Raw genomic sequence first — 20,625 nt, forward strand, 5'->3', positions numbered from 1 at the left:
ATCTATAATATATATGTATTATACCTATCATATAATACTATAAATGTATAACCTAATAAACCTGTTGGTGAATAATATATTTAATCAGATTTTTAATTTAAAAACACGAAAATAATTGAGTTTATTTATATTTTTAACAATAACATGTATGTACATTATACATATGCGACATATGCACCTATAGTCTTACCTCTTAATTGTTTTCAGCCAATTACATCTTTATAACATTAATTATTTTAATTTCATTGCCAAATGTATGAGTAAAACTATTTTATAATATCTTAGAGTAAAATCAGTAATTAGCTGGCAGATTTTCATAATTCCTAAAAATCTATTGAAGCAATTGAATACGAAGTTTAATATCTAGTTTTAGATTCTGAACGGAGTGAAGAATGTATTGATTTTACAATGATGTATGTTTTTTTTTTTTTTTTTGTTTTTTTTTTTTTTTGTGTCTGTGTACAGCATAACTAGTCGAAATAATGCTCCAATTTCAAACTATGGGGTGGTTTCTGATGTAAAAGTGAATATCCTTGGTTTATTCACCTTTTTATATTTAAAACTTTTTTTATTTATGATAATATAGTCTCAGGTTGACTTCTAATAGTATTTTAATAAACCAATACATTTCTTGCTTCACTTAGAATACAGAATAATTATTTCATTATAATAATTAATATTTTAACGATGTTCAACAATATAATACATAATTTTGAATTGATAATATAGTACTAGTTATATTTTAAATTTAATCAGGTATACACATATATTTTTATTTTTCATTTTTTATTTTAATTAAATCAGATAAGGTAAGGTTATGGATGACCAAAAAAACTTGAAAATTTAATACAAGGTTCCTTATGAGTTGTTCTCATTGTAGCTAAAAAAAAACTAAAAATCGTTAGTCACAATTTTTGTTTATAAGCGTTTATAGTTCAAATTTTTACGAAATCTGTCGAAAACGCGAAAATTTGCAAGTAATTTTGAAGTTGAAAAATCATAAAATTTTTTGTGTTAATAACTAAGAATTGAAAATACAACACTAAGTTTTCCATAAGTTTTCCTTCAAGTATCTATAGAGAAAACTCGAAGCATCATTATAAGAAAAATTTTAAGTGCGTTTGAATTTTAAATTTTTACGAAATTGCGTAACGATAACGATTTATCCTCAAACGATTTTAAATATTTGTTATTATTTAAAAAGTATAAGTCGTAGATATTTGAAAATTTTATCAGTTATTTAGATTGGAATTTTCCTTACATGCTTTAATTTTCAAAATATTTTGAGTTTTTTTGAACTATTTATAGACAACTGAAATTATCAATTTTTCTGAATTTTTTTTTGAAGTGTCGATAAAATTTTTTTGGCCCTATCAAAATACTTGAAAATTATATACAAAGTTCTTCATATGTTATTCTTAGAGTGATTAAACAATTATAAGAATACATATGCACAACTTTTTTTTTATTAGCATTTGAAGTTCAAGTTTTGACCAAAATTCGTCAAAATTATGAATATTTGCAAATTATTTTGTAGGTATAATTCATAAAAACGTTTGTATAGGTAGCTAAGAGTTGATAATTTAATATAAGATTTTTCATAAGTTTAGCTTACAATAATTATAAAAGAATTTAAATTTTGGTGTATTCAGGCAATTAAAACACCTTTTTCACCAACCACTGGAAATTATATCCTAGGCTGACAAATCATCTTCGTTCAGAATTGTTTTTCGTATACAATGATATCATTACATGAACAATTCATTACAATGAATTTACATTTCAATGGTATCATTGCATTCAAATTTAACCTACCCTAGTCCGAGGTCAACCCCACCCCCTAATGTACAGCAGAATGGTACCCACTTGCCCACTTTTTTGATTTTTTTTGTTTATGTTTTTCTTTCTCAATATCGTGCGTTGGATTATAAAGATTTTCAGATTGGAAAAATACTATATTTAATTAAATTCTTTGCTGTAAATTAAATTATCTGGATAGTATAACATGAAATCTGCGAATAAAAATGAACTATTTTCATCTTGTCGAGTGTATTGGTTAACTTTGGTCTTTGGTAATGTTCACTGTTTAGTGTATAGGTACCACTCTTGTCAATATAATGTGATTCTATAAAAATATTACATTAGATAAAAATTATAATATTAAGACTATGTTAAAATTGTGGGATCGGAACTGGTTTTACGCGTGTGAATGAGTAATGTGACTAACACTTGACATCATTTGAGATTTGAATGACTGCTGACAGAGTATAATTTTGTTTGCTGTATATAAGTAGGTACTAGGTACAATATTATTTTGAACTCTACAGGTCTTTAAGTTGTAATAGACTATCTAATAGACCAAGGGTGGGAAATTATTTTAATGCTACGTGCCAAAAATCATCTTGGTTTTTTCGAGCGTGCCATGAAAAATATTATACATTACCTATTATATTCAAAATTGCAAAAAAGAATTTATTGTAATTTTATCGTTTAATTACTGTATTAATATTAAAAAGGTTAGTTTAGGTAGGTACAAAATATAATAATATTACTACAATAATTATTTATTTATAACTTTTAATAAAGTAGGTGTATTTGGCAATGTACTTATTTATCAATTAGTCGGTTTTTTTAAATCAGATTTTATAAAATTTATTTCTGAAAATAGTGACTTGCATGGATAAGTTGAAAAAAAACAGACAAAACAACTAATGCAACTATTTTTAATGTGAAAAATCTTGTGATATTTCATTCCACACTTTCAAAATCGTGTTCCCTATATTTATGAGTTATGATCAATTTACCTATTGGTAATAGCTGCTGGGATTACGCTGAATTTCTTTTTATTAATTTCTTATTTTTTCTTTCTATACCGTATTCGACTGAAAATCTACAAAGTGTAATTAAAAATTATCTAAATCAACCATTTAACAAACACTTTTAAGTTGAGTTTTTCAAATGATAATATGTTCAGTGTGTTATCTACATTTTAATTTAATTTTTATTGAAAGATGTTAACAGTATTGATAATGTACAAAAATTGTGAAGTAAAAGTATTTTTATTTACTAAATTTGTGTTAAGAATATTAACAGATGGATTGGAATTGGACTATCAAATACAATTGGCACAAGAGGATCCTGCCAATATTACAATCATTAATATATAAAAACAAAATAAAACTAATTCAAATTCGTAAGAGATTTGTTTAAATGAGGTTACAATTAAAGCAGTAAATATACATGGTTAACGAAAAATAACCTGTTGACGGCCGCGGCAGTAATTTTACTTTGAAACTAAAAAAAGACCTTTGAAAACTAACTTTCATCAACAAATCAATTAAAGTTTTCTTTTTTTTGAATTTAGAACAAACTACCGTAAATTAAACTTTAAACGTTTATTAAACAATATGTTTACAACACATTTTTGTTATTTTTTTTAGTACATTATTAAAAGTTTAAATTACACTTCATATATAATATGTCGTAGAAAAATGTTATGAATTATTAGCTAAAAATTAATTGGATATTGTTCATTAATGAATTTTTATTAAACATTTTAGTTTTAAACTATATGTGAAAGATGTGTTAATAAAATATTGTTGGTGATGTAAAACTTAAAAAAGCTCTAGCATCAATACATAATTATTAATTATGACATATAACATAGAATATATAATATTTCAGTATGGATTTCTATATACTTTCTATATAGCTTAAAAATAAAATCGATAAATACATCGCACGTCTTATAAGTAAAACCGTTTAAAATCATATTTTTTCTCCCTTGCTCACATTACGTGTTTATACTTCTTAAACAAACATTACACAATTAGGTTATTATCGAGGATTTGTTTTTGCGGCTATGCGTTTTTCGCATGTGGCAGATTGTGTTTATAAAGCAATGAACTTTGGTGTAACGTAATTTTTGATTTCTATGTTAATGCACTGATTGGAAAACTTTTCTACACGACGGAACAATAAATAAATAAATCGTCAATGTCGATGTGCCTATCTATAATGGCATACAGTATTAGGTCTATTATCGCTATCTAGTGATAGGTAGTTGCAATGCTTTATTGCCAATAACACAGCGAATATCTACTACGCTGCTATCTTGTTATATACGTGTCAACATTTGCTAGTCAATAATCAATATAATTTGATTATATTCTATATTCAATATAATTTACTGTGTAGTTTTACAGTATTAACAATTTAAGTAAACTTGAAAAATGTTAACGTCGCTTTCTTTTGAAATAAAATATCTATTCAAACTTTACGTATGTATATGTCCCCAACAGTCCCAGTCCCCCAGATCCCCAGTCTTGAATAGATAAGTACTTTACTTGTTATATTAACGCATTTTGTTACTACATGTTTTACTTTAATATTATTTTTAAACAAAACCATTATGGAAAAATATAGTACTTTATATATTTTGAGGTTTAATCACGTTGATAATTCTCAAATAATTATGTATTCCGTAAAGTGCATTATAATTTAAAAGTTTTTTTCTATAAAAACGATTTGCATACGAAATGTGTCTTGCGTGTGAAAGATTATTCGTATGCGGCTGTATAAAGTCTTAAGCCAGATGATATTATATTATTCATATAATATAAACAGTATAAAATATGAATTTCAAGTAGGTAGGTAGCTATATAAGTCATACATTTATAATACAATAATACAGCCATTCGAGTAGGACGAGAAATACATTTTTATTAAAATCGATATTTATAAATTATTGCTAGGAATAGGGACACCCTCCCGTATAGTTTAGATATTAATCACGAAAAGAGAAAATATCGAAGGACCATATAGGTATAGCATGGTATTAGCATGGTTGGATTTTTGAATTATACATAGGTACTGTGCTTGGTAATATCGTTCTCGACCTTATTATATTAAACGCCGTGTACTGCATAACGTTTTCATATACCAGCTTTTAGGCGTCTTTTATCTATACCTATATTATATTATTTATATACGGTATACGGGTATAGTATACCTGTTACGATTTTCGATATTTACGATTTTACATACACGGTCGCCGGTCGGACGATTTTCGGGCGTGCGATTCGTGTAATATATAACGACTGCCCACGTCCAAGCTTTTTGAGCTTAACAAGTGTGTGTTTTTTCAGCGAAGTCGGTTGTGCGCTTGTCCGAGCGATGGCGACGGGTGGCATTGGCGGCGTCCACGGGTGGCGCGATATACAGTGGGAAACGTAGGTATCATTCATTTTATCGAGCGCGCCACCGCCACCCGGCGTCATTCCCGCACGACCACCCGAATCTCCTCCTCGCCTCGTCCTTCAACCCGTTCTCCTCCTGACATCATCCTTTGCGGTTCGGGATACGACAGTCGTCCGGCGGTTCTTGGGCAAGTTGTGCCTCGCGCGTCCGTCCGGTCCGTACGCCATGCCTGCCACGGGATTCGTGAGTCAAGACCCTGTGGCCGAGAAAACCGAACGCAGCGATGTATTCACAAGTGAGTAGCTTGCTGCGGTAATCGAAGCAAAAAAAAATAAATTAAAATAAATTAAAAGGTTATGTTATATTATATTATACTGTTATAATATGGTTATCTGATAATAATATTATCATCATCCACAAGTCGTCGCGTCACGACGGTCGTCGATATATCCTTGAAAGACGCTGCGTAAATATAATAATAATAATAGTCACAAAAATATAGTACCTAATATTTTTCCGAAAAGAAAATCTCTGTTTAATGGTTTTTAACCGCGTTAATCGGAAATATTAATTATCGATGCGGTTATTATTATTATACTATGTTTACCCGGATATAGTATTATTTAACGACACATGCTCGAATGTGTAATATACATACTATATACTGTACAGATATAATGCGTATGTATACTATTCGTAAACGTATAGCATATAACATGGCGTATAAACATTGTCACGAAAATTATGTAATGCCTGTTTGTATAGAAAATTGGTACAAGGTTTGAAATATAATTACATTTATGAATGATGTATTTTCTTAGAGCAGAGTGGGCACCCTTACTTTAGTGTTAATCGAATTTAAATGTATTTCGTTGGTATTTCAATTAATTACGAATAAAATATATAAATTGACTATTTATATAGGAAATTACATTTTAAAATAAATCATTAAAATCAATGATTAATTAAACGTTTATTTATTTCAGTTTCGATCGAAAACTGTTCAAATGTTTCTGAAGCGTTTTTACTATAAAATAAATTTCCAAAATTAATATCATCATTCTAAAACAACAACTCTTTATAATGTATTAGCTAACAATAAACACGTTTAATGTTTCTATAATCCATACCTACGAATTAAAATTAAATTTGTGAAGTATCTTTATACATGGAACATTCTAAAAACACTTGTTAAAATTCAGACAAAATGTAAGATTTTACCGAGTTTATCGATTTTAACGGTTTAATACATTGTGTGGGAATATACATTATATGTATAAAATATGTACACATTGAACACATTTAACGATTAAACAAACAATAAAATATTATTTTAATATTAATCTAATTGTAATAATTGCGTAGGTTTAGCCGGTTTAGATTACATATATATCCAAACCGTACAGTTACTAAACATTGCATACATAATAGTTATAAAACGAGGGTTGGATTTATTCGTTTTCAGCAAGTTTATACTTTATGTTATTATAAAAGTTTAAATGTTAACACAAAATGACACAAATATGACGGAGTTAATCCTTTGGGCTAACAAAATAATATTAATTTAAATAAGAAGCATTTTAAATTGTATACTTTGGTTCAAAATAATAATTGTTTTTATTAGTTTGTTTTCCTAGATTGTTAACATTAACAGACCATATGGTTTGTAAGAATACTAAGATCAAAGTTATAAATATTATACTAGTATTAGTGTCGCGTACAGGAGTTATATTCAATATGGGAAAATTTTCCATATCATAGTCACAACTAGTAATATTTTAGGGGGCCATGTGGTTATAATTATGATATAACATATAATAACAATACAAAATACAAATAGAGAATGTGAGATTTTATTTTATAAATATCTATATTTAATGATATATTATAACGAATTTTAATTAAAGCAAGTTCTGACAGTTGAACATTACCTTGTTGATCTCTCAAAATTGGTTTTAGTCAACCTAGTATCAAAAAACTCCTTTTAACAGTTACAGTGGTAACAAGTATGGTAAATAATAATTAGAACACATATTGATGAAAATTCATCTTTATCATTTTATTATTTTTTAAAGCTTTAAAATATTATCAGATAAGTTTAAACAAAATAGTTTCCATTTACTACTGATTTTCAACTTAAATAGTAGTTTCAGATGGAAAATTGAATCTAGTTAGAGAGGTCAAAATTACAAACTCCCAAGTACTTTTTAAAATAATCGATAACAAAAAAATAAAGGTAAAACGAGAATTTCTACTCAAATCCAGTTTTAGATAAAATTGATTTTGTTACTTTGATGTAACTCAAAAATACATACACACAATATTATTTTCAAATAGAATTTTGAGGAAGTCAATTTTCTTTTTTTGTTGTAATACTTGTACTAAGTTTTTATTAAATATTAATATTAGCATTTTATATAAATGGTACTTATGTAAAAAGATTTTTTAAGCTATTAAACAGTTGGTATTTTTTAATATAATCTTAATTTGTTTTTTTTTATAAATGTCAGTTAAAAATGTAAAAAAAAATTGACAGTTTAATATAACGTTTATCATAAGTAGTTTATACTAAAACCTAATTTTTTTTAAAAATATAACTTTTATACATTTTTTTGTAGACATTTTAAATTCAACATTGGATGAAATAAGATATTGACAGGAACAATAATAATAAAAAAAAAGATTTGTGAGGACCTTATGAATTGTAATATTAACGGAAATATTTTAATTAAAATTCATTAATCTGAATTTTATGTTTACATCCTGTAAAAACGGTATCAGCAGAGTTTAATTTTTTGTATAGTTTTATAATCTGTTAGTTCAGAAATAATATCTAACTATTTAGTTTTATAACATGTTTTTATACGATATTTAAATTTTAACTAGGTTCAAAAGGCATGTTATTTATTTATTCTGATTCTAGAAACCTTTTAGAATATTGGATTTACCTGTATTGAAATGGAAAAGTTATTTTTTTATGATTATTTTATGCAAACAACTTTTTTTTGCATTACTTTTCTAAAGTAATCAAGTAAATACAATATAGATACATATGATTTTTTATTAAGCTTTTGATAATTTTTTATATAATAAATAATTGAAGATAGTTAAACAGTTAAAGTTTTTTGTGTTTGTCTTTGATTTAAGGTCCATTTCTATTTTACAATTTAAGTAATTGATTTTTTTGTTGGTAATTAACTGTAAAATTACGCCAGCAATTTGGCAATTTTAAATTGAACTTATCAAAACTGTTTTGAAGAGAAAAATTTTTACAGCTAATAGATACAATTAAAAACGACGGATTTTTTGCGACACAAAATTGTAAACGACGTTTATAAAGTAGTGATTTATTTAATTATTTTGTCTTACTGAATTTAATTAACTTAATGTCATATCCCAACCTCATTGCCACAATATGTATGAACCTTAATATGAAGAAGTAATGATCGTATTTATATAATTTTTATCATTACTTATTATAATTTTTGTTTATCAGTTTATTAGTAATCAAATTTCTAACATTGTGATTTTTTTGTTATCTTCAATCATGCGAATTCGTAAAACATACACTTTTTATAAATTTAACTGTAATGAAAAGAAGTAGAGATGGATATAATAAACTTGAAATTTAATTAATATGAACCTACACTGTTAATTATACGAGTACTTTATAAAATTAAAAAAAAAAGAAAACGTATAAATTATGAAATGTATGTTGTATACTTCTTATATTATCTCTAAATTAGTACTTATACCTACTACCATTTGTATTTTATAATACGAGTATTATAAATTTTAAATTTTCATTTGGTGGAAGCAATATTTAATGTTGATAAGAATGTTAATTCACAAAATATTTTATAAATTTTCATAAACGATTATTCAATAAAACACTTAACTGGTGAGTATTCTACATTTATTATAAAAAACCATAAAATAGATGTAGGTATGTTCAATTTGTTAGAATTTAGATATCAAGAAAGTATATTTCAGAAGTGAGATATTTATTGATTTATTTATGGGCAGAAAACTCAATACGATTTCCAGAAATACATATATTAACATAAGTGGGTGTTATACTTAGCCAACTTTATAATAGTCAATTAGTAACTAAAATACAGAAAAGTATGTTTAATAAAATAAGTAATAAATAAAATACAAATATTAGTAATAGTATATAGCATGATAAATAAATAGACATACAAATAATTAGATAGGTACATGAAAATAATAACAACAATATTTAATAATAAATATTAAATAAGCGAGGGTGCAAACTAAGACTCATCATCTTATCAATTGGCTGGTTCCTGCCATAATATTAATATGGTGAACAGCAATAGATAGTGAAGGAATCAGATAACCTTGTTGGACGGGTATTGACTTTAAAGTTAACTTAAGAGAATATAGAAGGAGCATCAATACTTCCCTCAGTTAATTTGAGTAAACAGATTAGGTTAGCCTCAAATCTTATATCAGTTAAAGAGACAAGACCAAGTTTGTGCATAACTGGTTGGTAGCTGTGGGGAAGATGGTTAATTTTCAAAATAAGCGCCAATGAGTTTAAAAAATCTTCATTGGGTAAGTTCTATAAAAAAACAATTTTATTCACAGTTGTGGAGGTGTCCCATAGCACTGAAGCATATTTTAGAAGAGTCTAATAAGAGGACAGTAGATATAGATTTGAGTGAAGAAGACAACTTAAACTCTTTGGTTAAGAATAACACAAAACCAAGTGTCCGTAGAGATTTACAACTCATTGTTTCAATGTGGGGGTGAAAATTCAGTTTAGGATTGAATATAACATTTAAATCTTTTTATTATGGAAGTATACATTTATTTTAACTTAGCATAGTTATTTTCACAAACATGTTTGATTAATAAAAATGATTTTATTACAGATTATGGAACGACTGAAATTTTGTATACAGGAGGATGTGCAGTTATTGTATTGGGAATTTTGATTGCCGCATGTCATATTTGCGCTAAGAAAAAATTGTTATGGTTTAAAAATAAAAGTAAACTACCGACGGCAGCTTCGGAACCACATTTGGCGTTTTATCATCGAAAGCCGACCACGGCCGTGAAGGCTGTTAAAAATCCAGCAGGATCACATTATTTGAAGAAAAGCCCAAGTCCTACAGGCAGCAAAACACCTGTTGTAATAATATTTTTATTGTTCTTTATTGTCCAATATCCATATTATATTTATTCTAATATTTGATTTTAAGGGTGATGGAAGTATAAGCCCCGCTGGATCAGAGAAAACCTCTAGACATTCACCAACTATAAGTCCGACATGTGAACAAAAAACTGTGCAGCCGCCCACACATACGTTGTCGTAAGATGATTTTTTTTAATTTAAATTTTTAATGTTATTTAAAAAAAAAATGGAGACTAACTTATTTATATTAACTAACGTTGGGCTCATTTGTAGGTTGATAGAAAATATAAACAATTTAATAATATCCAATACTATACTAGTGAATGGATTAGAAATTAACTGGAAAAATACCTTTTAAATTGAACATGAGTACAAGAATAACATCATAAACGTATTATAGATAAATTAGCTATACATATAAGTAGTTTGTACATTGAACTACATAAATATAGATTTTGTATAGAAAAATAGACAATAGATTGAAAATATTTATCGACTTCAAGGATAGTTTATTATTAGTTAATAAGCTTTTATATTGGTGGCCAAAAATAATACATCTGTAATATACAACGTGTTAGATATTTTATAACATATAAGCAAAGTAAAATTACACTACAATGTAGTCTAGAAAATAACATTTTAATATATTACTTCTGAATTCTTTCGGTTTAAAATGATCTACTAAGCTACTACTTAAAAATAAAAATTAGTCGATAATATTCATTAATATTTATAGTCTTATAGTTGATATGTATTTTACTCACTTTTTGGTAAAAATAGTATAATTTGTATAACATTTCATTTTTTTTCTTAAATTTTTTTATAATTTTTATTGTGATCATGTGTTTTTTTATTTAATTGTTTTCATGTCTTTATCTCAACCTCCTTATATCTGATTTAGCTACTTGTACAATTCCTGGAAATTCTCCACGATGACTAAAAAGGGATTGGCGTAGAGATCTTTTAAATGAGTAAATAACAAATAAAATAATATAGGAAAAAACAAAATGTAGTGATAGGTATCACCGGGTGGCTTCTTTCTTCGTGATTTTCATGTAAATAATTTTATGACAAATAATAAATATTCTTATTTTTTCTTAGTGCATATTATGTAAATTGTATATTTCTTAATAAGAATTATTATTTTTTTTCATCGTAAATAGTTCGTGTTTGAATGTATACAAGTCGTTGATAATATTTTTCACAGGTTTACTAATATAATTATAATTTTAAATTTATGATACATAAATTATGCAAACAAGATTGATTAAAATATTGATCAATTTTTAAATTTGAAAGGGTAAAATATTTAGGGTTCAATTTTTTTCTATTTAATTTTTATTTATGTTTTGAAACTCGATTTTTGTGACGTAACATTATAAAGTTAAAAGAAGTTCAAACAAGTTTGGCGCAGTGTAATTATTACTCTGCAAGTTCAGCCTTATATATGCTGTTTTTTTATTATTTTTATTACAAAATATTATAGTAATAAATGTTATTTTATAGAGTTGTACATGAGAATGAAATAGATAATAAGTTATCATCGAAAAATAATCAGCAACAAACTGAAACCGGTTCAAATGATACACCTGGTAAAATGGGAGTACTTTTTTTCAAACTTCGGTAAGTTCATTAATAAGTATTAATTACTTTATATGAAATTTACTGTATAATCCATCTCATAAAAACTCATTTAATTTTTACATTGATTTATAATATTATTAATTGAAGTGAGATTAATGCATATTATAATCTGATTTAATTGATTGCTTACTTAATTATATTATACATGAAGAATAAATTATTGTTAAAAATGTGTTTGGACTTTCAAAAATATATTAATGTTATTATTCTGATAAGCTAACAGTCAATTAATAAAATTGATTATACCTACATTATAAAAAGGTCGAAGAAAATATTAATTAAAAATGAAGTACTTTTTATCGGTTTTTAATTATTTTTTAAAAAAAATTTATTATGTACAAAGTTTTACTGATTGTGCTGTCATATAAAGTTATTTATAAATAATACTTTTGGGACATTTTTTAAAAGAGTTTTTTTATAGTTTTAACTTAGTAAAATGTATTTTATTAAACCATTTCTGTGGAAAAAGTAATTATTTAATATTTTTTACAAAATAAAAACAAATTTTTGTTTGTGGAATTTTACATATTATACATTATAATAGTATCAGACCTATATTTTTGAACCGAAGAAGAAGTAATAAAAACTTAAATTATTAAAATTGTATTTTGTGATTTAAAATATTTGAAATTTGGTTCAATAAAGTTATATATTAAAAATATGGAAGTAGTTATTGAAGGTTCCTATAACAATTTTATAAAATAGTGGTTTTTTGTTGAAAATAAGAAATTAGGATTACCTTTATCTTCAATGCAACTTTCGAAAATAAAAATTTAGTTTTAAAGACAATATTATGTACCATGTTTTAGGTATAAAAAAGACAAAAAAGTTCTTCTGGTTAATATAAATAAATGCATGGATTTAACACCTAAAGAAAAGAATTCCGGCACTAGCGATCCTTATGTAAAATTGCAATTATTGCCTGATAAGGAACATAAAGTTAAGACACGAGTATTGAGAAAGACAAGGAATCCAGTTTACGACGAAGACTTTACATTCTTTGGAATTCAAACTAATAAACTTCAAGTAATACTATTATAGTTTTACTATTTGCTAACATGTTATACTAAAATCAATTTAATTTTAGTCTATGACATTGCATTTTGCCATACTGAGTTTTGATCGTTACTCCAGAGACAGCCTGATTGGTGAAGTTTTCTTCACCTTGAATGAAAAAGATGTATTGGAATCAATTGAAAAAGAACAAATTTCTATACAAAAAGATATTATACTTCGCAGTGTTAAAGTATGTATCACGATAATATGATTATTTAATATTATTTCTTTCTATTGATATTAATATATTATATCGAAGAATATTGTATTTAAATTAAACGTATTAAACGTATTAAACGTAATAAAAAATTAGGTTAATTCAGAAAAATAATAATTTATTGTAAATACGATTTTTCCAAAAAATATATTTCTATAAATAATTTATTTATATTTTGATAGACTCCTAGTTTACTAAATTATACTATTCTGATAGTCGAGGTTTTATACCGTACACATGATTATGACTGCATATAAGGTTACTATAAACTTTTAGTTCTACACTTTTCTAGTCCAAAAAATACTATATATACTATATAGCCATACACGTTTATTATACACAGTATTAATAAATATATTTTGTTTAAAATTAGCTTGTTTCATATTCATACTATTGCAGACAATTTAAGTTTTAAGATATTTGTACGTTTATAAATACTACATAAATATTTTTTCTTAGTATATGAAATTGATAAAATGGATTATTAATGATTTGTGAAGATTTTAAATTCATGTTTTGTTTTTATTTGAAAGTTGATACAATGTCGTTTTATACATTAATTTTAGCAGTCACAAATCGCCAATCGAGGAGAATTGTTGGTATCTTTGTGTTGGCAACCAGCAACCAGAAGAGTAACAGTTGTTGTGCTTAAGGCTAGAAATTTACCTAAGATGGACCTGACTGGATTGGCTGGTATGTATATATTTAAAATTTAAATAAATTATAACTGATTTTAGCAGATTTTTCTATTTTTCTAATATAATAATGATAATAGTAGACATGTAAGTTGAAAAACATTTTGTTTGTTTTTTATATCATATTAATTTTCAGATTAGTATCAAATTAGATATCAATATGTGGCACTTGATTTAATTGTTTAAAAAAACTTTAATTAAAAAATAACTTTGAACTTCAGTTATAATATTTTAAAAGTATTATATAAAAATAGGGTTCTGTGATTACTTAGATATTTTATTTTCAGATCCATTTGTGAAGATAAATTTCTTGGTTGACGGAACACGCATATCAAAGAAACGGACTCACATGAAGAAACGTACATTGAATCCGGTTTATAACGAATCATTTGTGTTTGATTTGCCTTCAACCGTTGTTGATTTACATAATGTGTGTATTGAGTTTTGTGTTTTCGATCATGATAGAGTCACTAAAAATGAAGTAAGTTATAAAAATTATCTGGATTGTTCTGATTAAGTAAATAATACTTATATTTTTTTTTAATTTTCAATGTCGTGCTTTAATAAAAGTTTAATAAAGTTTACATTAAAAGAGATTAAAATAATTAAATTTGTATATAAATTAATTAATATTTATGTTTTTAGATAATCGGTCGAGTTTTAATGGGGCATCCAGACAATCCATCTGTTACCGCCGAACGTCACTGGAAAGAAGTAATGAATGCACCACGGAGGCAAATAGCTGATTGGCACAAATTAGTTGTCTGAACCAACAGGGAACAAAGAAAAAGGATATCGCAACAAGAATAAAATTATGTTATCTATACTCTTCCTACAATTTTTGGTTTTGATTTCTATTTTGTACCAAAGTTTACCTCTATATATGGAAACAATCTATTATAGTCATTTTCAAAATATACTCTGTACATTGTCCAATCGTATAATTGACAATACGGCCCATTATATATTTCTATGTCTATTTTAGACGTTATGTTAAATTAAACATGCATAGAACATGTTATTGGTAAACATGAATCAAGATAAAATATGAAGTATATTGTTTAGTTTTATTTTATTATTGCCAACCTTTGTACCAAAGCCATTGACAAATACAAACAGGGTGTGTTAAAAGAAAAAAAACGAACAAATAAAATGAGATGAATCAGAATCAGATTGTTGAAGATGGCAAGGTAAATGTGGAATCGACATTTGTCTAACTTATTTTTATTCTTTTATTTTATTTCAGCCAATTTAACATCGCATGTTTTAAAATCCATCTTGTTTAATTTGTTTTTAATATAAAACAGCTTGTGCATGAGTTTATAATATTTAGTGTTATTGTTAAGAATATAGATATGATGTAACGTAGGTAAGTTGTCATGCAAACAATATAATTACAATGTGCTATTACACTCTAAAAAACCAACATTAATACAAATAATATATAAATATATAAATTATTTGCCGACCGTATTTTTTCGTTTATAAAATGTTTAGATGAATGATAAATTGTTGCGTGTGTACTGTGTACACACACAACACACCACAATACTATATTATACTATACAATCAAAAATATATTAATGCATAATAACACAAATATTAAAGTATTAATTATTATTATTATTATAACTTATAACATAATTATATTTATATAAAATATATAATATATAGCTGTTTATTCGATAATGTACACTTTTTTTTGTAGTAATTCTTAATATTTACAAAATAATTTTTATTATTTTTTTAATTAATAGCAAATATATTACAATATTTATAGCTTAGAATGATTAAAGATACAAATATGTTAAAGGAAACAGTACTTACATTTCATATTTTTTTTTGTATTATTATAGGTATATATACATAAGTTGAATAAATATAAAAATAATCGTTTAAAAATAGTTTTTTAGACAATAAAGTATTACCTATATAAATTTATTTGTGCTTTTTCTCGTCTGAGTTTAATATATACTCACAGTGTTTTAGAAAACATAGATATTATATTATTTTTATAACAGTATACTATCGAATATAATATTATAAGATGCAAATTAAAAGAAAAATCATTTTATTTTTTTTTTTTATTAATTAGTTTATTTTTGTTGTACATAATATATATTGTTATAAAAAGTTTAGTAGTACCTATTATCATTATTATAAATATCGTATACAGTGTTTTAGAAAACATAGTAAAAATTTTATTTGAAGTAAATTAATTATTGTCGTGTTTTATGTTAAGTCATCGACAATGCTAGTGTCCATAAATATAATAAATTATTTCCACGTTCAGTATTGTAATCGTGTAAAATGTTATATAATACTATTAGTGATAACAATGGTAACAACCCTACTGGTTTTTGAGATTTAATTATTACGTATTAGAATTTGAAAGTTGTATACTTAATAAATATATTTTAATTAAATATTTTGTGTAGACCGACCAAAATGATATAGCATCTATTCAGTCTCGACTAAAGTGCAAATTATGTAGATGTGACCATAGGGATGTAAAGTATGATGATTGATGGTGACGTTAATAAAATACATTTTTGCTTTATACATGTGGTTTCTGTTCACAAATTAGTAAATGGCGAGATTAGGTACTTCGAACTTTCTAAACTTATTGTTTAAATTTCGTGATACATCAACAATTGATTAAAATTAATAATACCATAAACATTTTGTACTTCCATAAAATACCCAAAAAATATCCTAGCCAATAGTTTAATGGTTGTATTACATCTAAGTTTGAATTATTATAACCATTGACTAGATAACTTCCGCATTCCTTGGTCAAGTTGTCCATGACACGTAATCCTATAAAAACCGAATACAATGTTACAGCTATTAAATTATTATTTAAATATTGTACTAAAATCACAATCGATACCACTTAAATTAATTGATAGTTTAATAATTAGATATAATTAGATAATTAAATAGATATCACACATTATGGTGGTGTTACAAAACATAAAAATACATACAAATAGCATAAGACAATATACCATCACGGAGTTTAGAGTAATATTTTAGTACTGTTTTCGAAACGTTCAACCGATATACCTATTTAATAAAATGTTTAAATGATCAATAGGATAATTTACTTGTGACCATACATTTTTATGTTTAGACGAAATATCATGTTAAATCAAATTATTCGGACTGTAAATTATTATCAATTATCAGTTATACAAATTACTGAATCGTATTCTCGTTATATGATTTGTTTATCTGATGGTAACTCGAAAGCATTTTCTACTTAATTTCTGTGATCGAGGGAACGGTAAAAGAAACAAACTTAGATGGATGTGATTTTTCATTCTACCACGACGACGGATTGACATAAATAACTTATTTTGACCATAATGTACTCTGTTATTTCTAAATTGTTGTTGTGATTAGACTAAAGATGATGTACACGTAATGATTATCTGTTATCACTGTTCAGGTTAATTAACTGTGACAATGTGGTTTGATTATGTATAGGTACTCACCGATTCACTTACCACAATTATTATAAGTTTTTGTTCACAAAAGTTAACACAAAACATAAATATATAATACATATTTAAATAACCTATCATGATATGATAATTAATATCTTATATTCTTATGATAAATATAATTATAAAGTAAATGATTCGGTGTACAATAATATGTTTTAATTTTATACAAGTTCAAAATAAAACTAAATATTGGACGGCAGTAGGTGTTATTATAATATTCTATCTATTATACACATAGTAATAGATATTTAAGTGTTATTGATCGGATTTTAATGCATTTATATTTTGTATAACTAAGTATATTCAAAATATGTATTAATTACTTAAAAATATGAATAATTTAGTTAATTTTTAAACATACATAATATCGAATAAAAAAACATCTTATTATTATGATTACTAACTTTGATTACAATGGATTTTAAAGTTGTTATAATTAGAGTTGATTTTGGTTAGGTCATAAAGCTGACTCAAAACGATTTTTCTACTTCTACAGTTCTACCAAAGATATCGGGGAACATGTCATTATCAATATGATGAAAAAATTGTATAATACATCTAGTTTAAATTAGATCAGGATTTATTTTTTAGTATAATATGTATAAATCTGTAATTTTAGTATTCACAACCCTCATCGGAAAACCATGAAAGTTAATATAATATTATTTTAGATAATGCATCATCGAAGCATACAGAATACAGGCTACAAGACTAATTTACAAAAAAAGTTTGACGGTTGTTGTTATCGTGGTTTTGCGGATATCAATAATATAAATTATTTTCTAAATTATTAATAGTTCTAGAAGATATTCGATATTTCAGTCAGTAAAATGTTGTCTAGTGTTTAGTTGATAAAAACTTTCATATATGTTATAATAAAATTGTTAAAATACATATGTAGGGAGAAGTAGAATTGTGAAATACATGTATAAAAAATATGTATAACTAAGCACAATTTATTCAATAATAAATCATTATTAACGAACTAATCATTTGTATAAATTAATTTACCATCCCCTTAAAAATACGTGTTTACATTAAAATCTGAGTTTTTTATGATAAAAGATTTTTCGAATCATGTGACAAAAGATTTTACATCTAAACAGATAATATTTTAGTTTTAGAAATAATAGACATTTTACATTAGGTTTTTAAACAGTTAAATGAATATAAGATATTTAATTCATGTATAAACTGTTCATAAAAATTAATTCAGATGTGTATTTATAGTATTGCAACCCTTTGATGTTAATATGGTCTAGATTAAATCTAAGATTTCACTTTAACGATACTTAAGACTAATTTTCGACAAATTTTTCACACTTGTTCTACAATTGGCTGCATCCGAGTTTCGTTCTATACATAAAAATTGAATTTAAAAATACACTTTTTCTGACCCTAGTTTTTAAAATGGATATACAATTACGTGTTTTTATATTATACTATATAGATTATAGATACCTATATAAAATGTACAATTTAATAACGTCGACGATCGAATTTAATAATTATATATTTGTTTGAAATAAAAATAATATTTATTTTAGTTATTGCACTAAATAATCAAATAATTTAAAAATATCATATTGATATTATATAGAAATAAAGATATGTAATATGATTTTAGTTAGCGAAACCAAATAAACTTTTCAGTCGTTGTTTGAGCGTGCCCATGTCATTTAATACATTAAATATGGATAGTATATATAATAAAAAAAGTAAAACTTTAACTTCAACTTTAACTATTTAATATTTATTGAATTTTGAATTTCGTATTATTATATATATTATTACGATTAATTATGATTAAATTATAAAAATGTACCTACTAATATTATGAATACCTTTATTTTTTGTATGCATTTTATAACAACAATCTTTATAATTAATATTATTTATTATTATTTTAATTATACTTTTTTTAACTGTAACGGAATTGATATGTACCTACTTTTTTTAATCGGGACAGAATCTGTATAAAAAAAGATTCTCAGGATGGAACTTGGATTTAGCCCTCCACTTAAAAGCTAAAGTCTTAAATCACGTCTTAATTTACCTGGACCTTTACAAACTCTTTTTAAAAACAAAGTGAACATTATACACTGATCTTTTAAGACCTATTTGGTACTACATTATAATTTTGGGTCTTTGAAAAGCATTTAAATTTTAGTTTTAATTACTTTAATATTTTTTTGTCAAATACTAGAACCTCCTTGGTATAGGTAATTTATAATGACCATGGTTTTGTAAACAATACTGTATTGATGACTCATTTCATCAATAACTTTAAAATTTAATGAACTTGTTTATTTTATTTGGAACAAAACGTATAAAGAAATTATAGCAATCACTCAAATATCCTTAAACTAATATTCTAGTCTTCTGAAAATTTACAGATTACCTACCTATACGCTTGGAAAAAAATTTGGTATAGCGATCTATTCTATACTTTAAATTTCATTCTATAGAGATTCAATCAAAAACATCATATTTGCTTATTGCACTATTTATATATTGTATACTGATTATAAATTTACTGTTTTTAATTAAAAATATATGTACACTGTAAGGTGTATTGTATTGTTCGTTATTCATTCATTGATATAAATAACTAATAATGTTTTTATATAATTGCGTATAATTTCAATAATACATACAAAAAAAAACTAAAAAAACTTGAATATTTAATACAAGTTTTCTTATGAGTTGTTCTAATTGTAGTTAAAAAAAATCAAAAATTGTTAGTCACAATTTTTTTTATAAGCGTTTATAGTTCAAATTTTTACGAAATATGTCGAAATCGCGAAAATTTGTAAGTAATTTTGAAGATGAAAAATCATAAAATATTTTGTATTTATAACTAAGGATTAAAAATACAACACTAAATTTTCCATAAGTTTTTCTTCAAGTAGCTATAGAGAAAACTCGAAGCATCACTAGGAAAAATTTTAAATGCGTTTGAATTTTAAATTTTTACAAAATGGAGTAACGATAACGATTTATCCTCAAATGGTTTTAAATATTTGTTATTATTCAAAAAGTATAAGTTGTAGATACTTGAAAATTTCACCGGTTATTTAGATTGGCATTTTCTTTAGATGATTTATTTTTTAAAATATTTTGACTTTTTTTGAGCTA

At 25.1% G+C, this 20,625-nt stretch overlaps 1 protein-coding gene across 2 annotated transcripts; it reads left to right on the forward strand.

The window, feature by feature from the left end:
- Positions 1–5,250: 5,250 nt before the first annotated feature.
- On the forward strand, positions 5,251–16,535 carry LOC114121158 (synaptotagmin-4-like). 2 transcript variants are annotated; one of them, XM_027983366.2, is made up of 9 exons: positions 5,251–5,494; positions 10,101–10,360; positions 10,431–10,540; positions 11,870–11,986; positions 12,817–13,033; positions 13,095–13,253; positions 13,850–13,973; positions 14,263–14,456; positions 14,621–16,535. In XM_027983366.2, exons 1-9 carry the CDS (start codon positions 5,425–5,427, stop codon positions 14,741–14,743), a joined length of 1,374 nt encoding a protein of 457 aa, XP_027839167.2. In that variant the 5' UTR covers positions 5,251–5,424; the 3' UTR covers positions 14,744–16,535. The 2 variants fall into 2 exon arrangements, with proteins under 2 accessions (XP_027839167.2, XP_027839166.2); XM_027983365.2 differs by having other exon boundaries at positions 5,260–5,494; positions 13,847–13,973.
- Positions 16,536–20,625: the final 4,090 nt, after the last annotated feature.

This window comes from Aphis gossypii, chromosome 3 (genome assembly GCF_020184175.1).
Source record: "Aphis gossypii isolate Hap1 chromosome 3, ASM2018417v2, whole genome shotgun sequence".
Classification (NCBI taxonomy): Eukaryota; Metazoa; Arthropoda; class Insecta; order Hemiptera; family Aphididae; genus Aphis; species Aphis gossypii.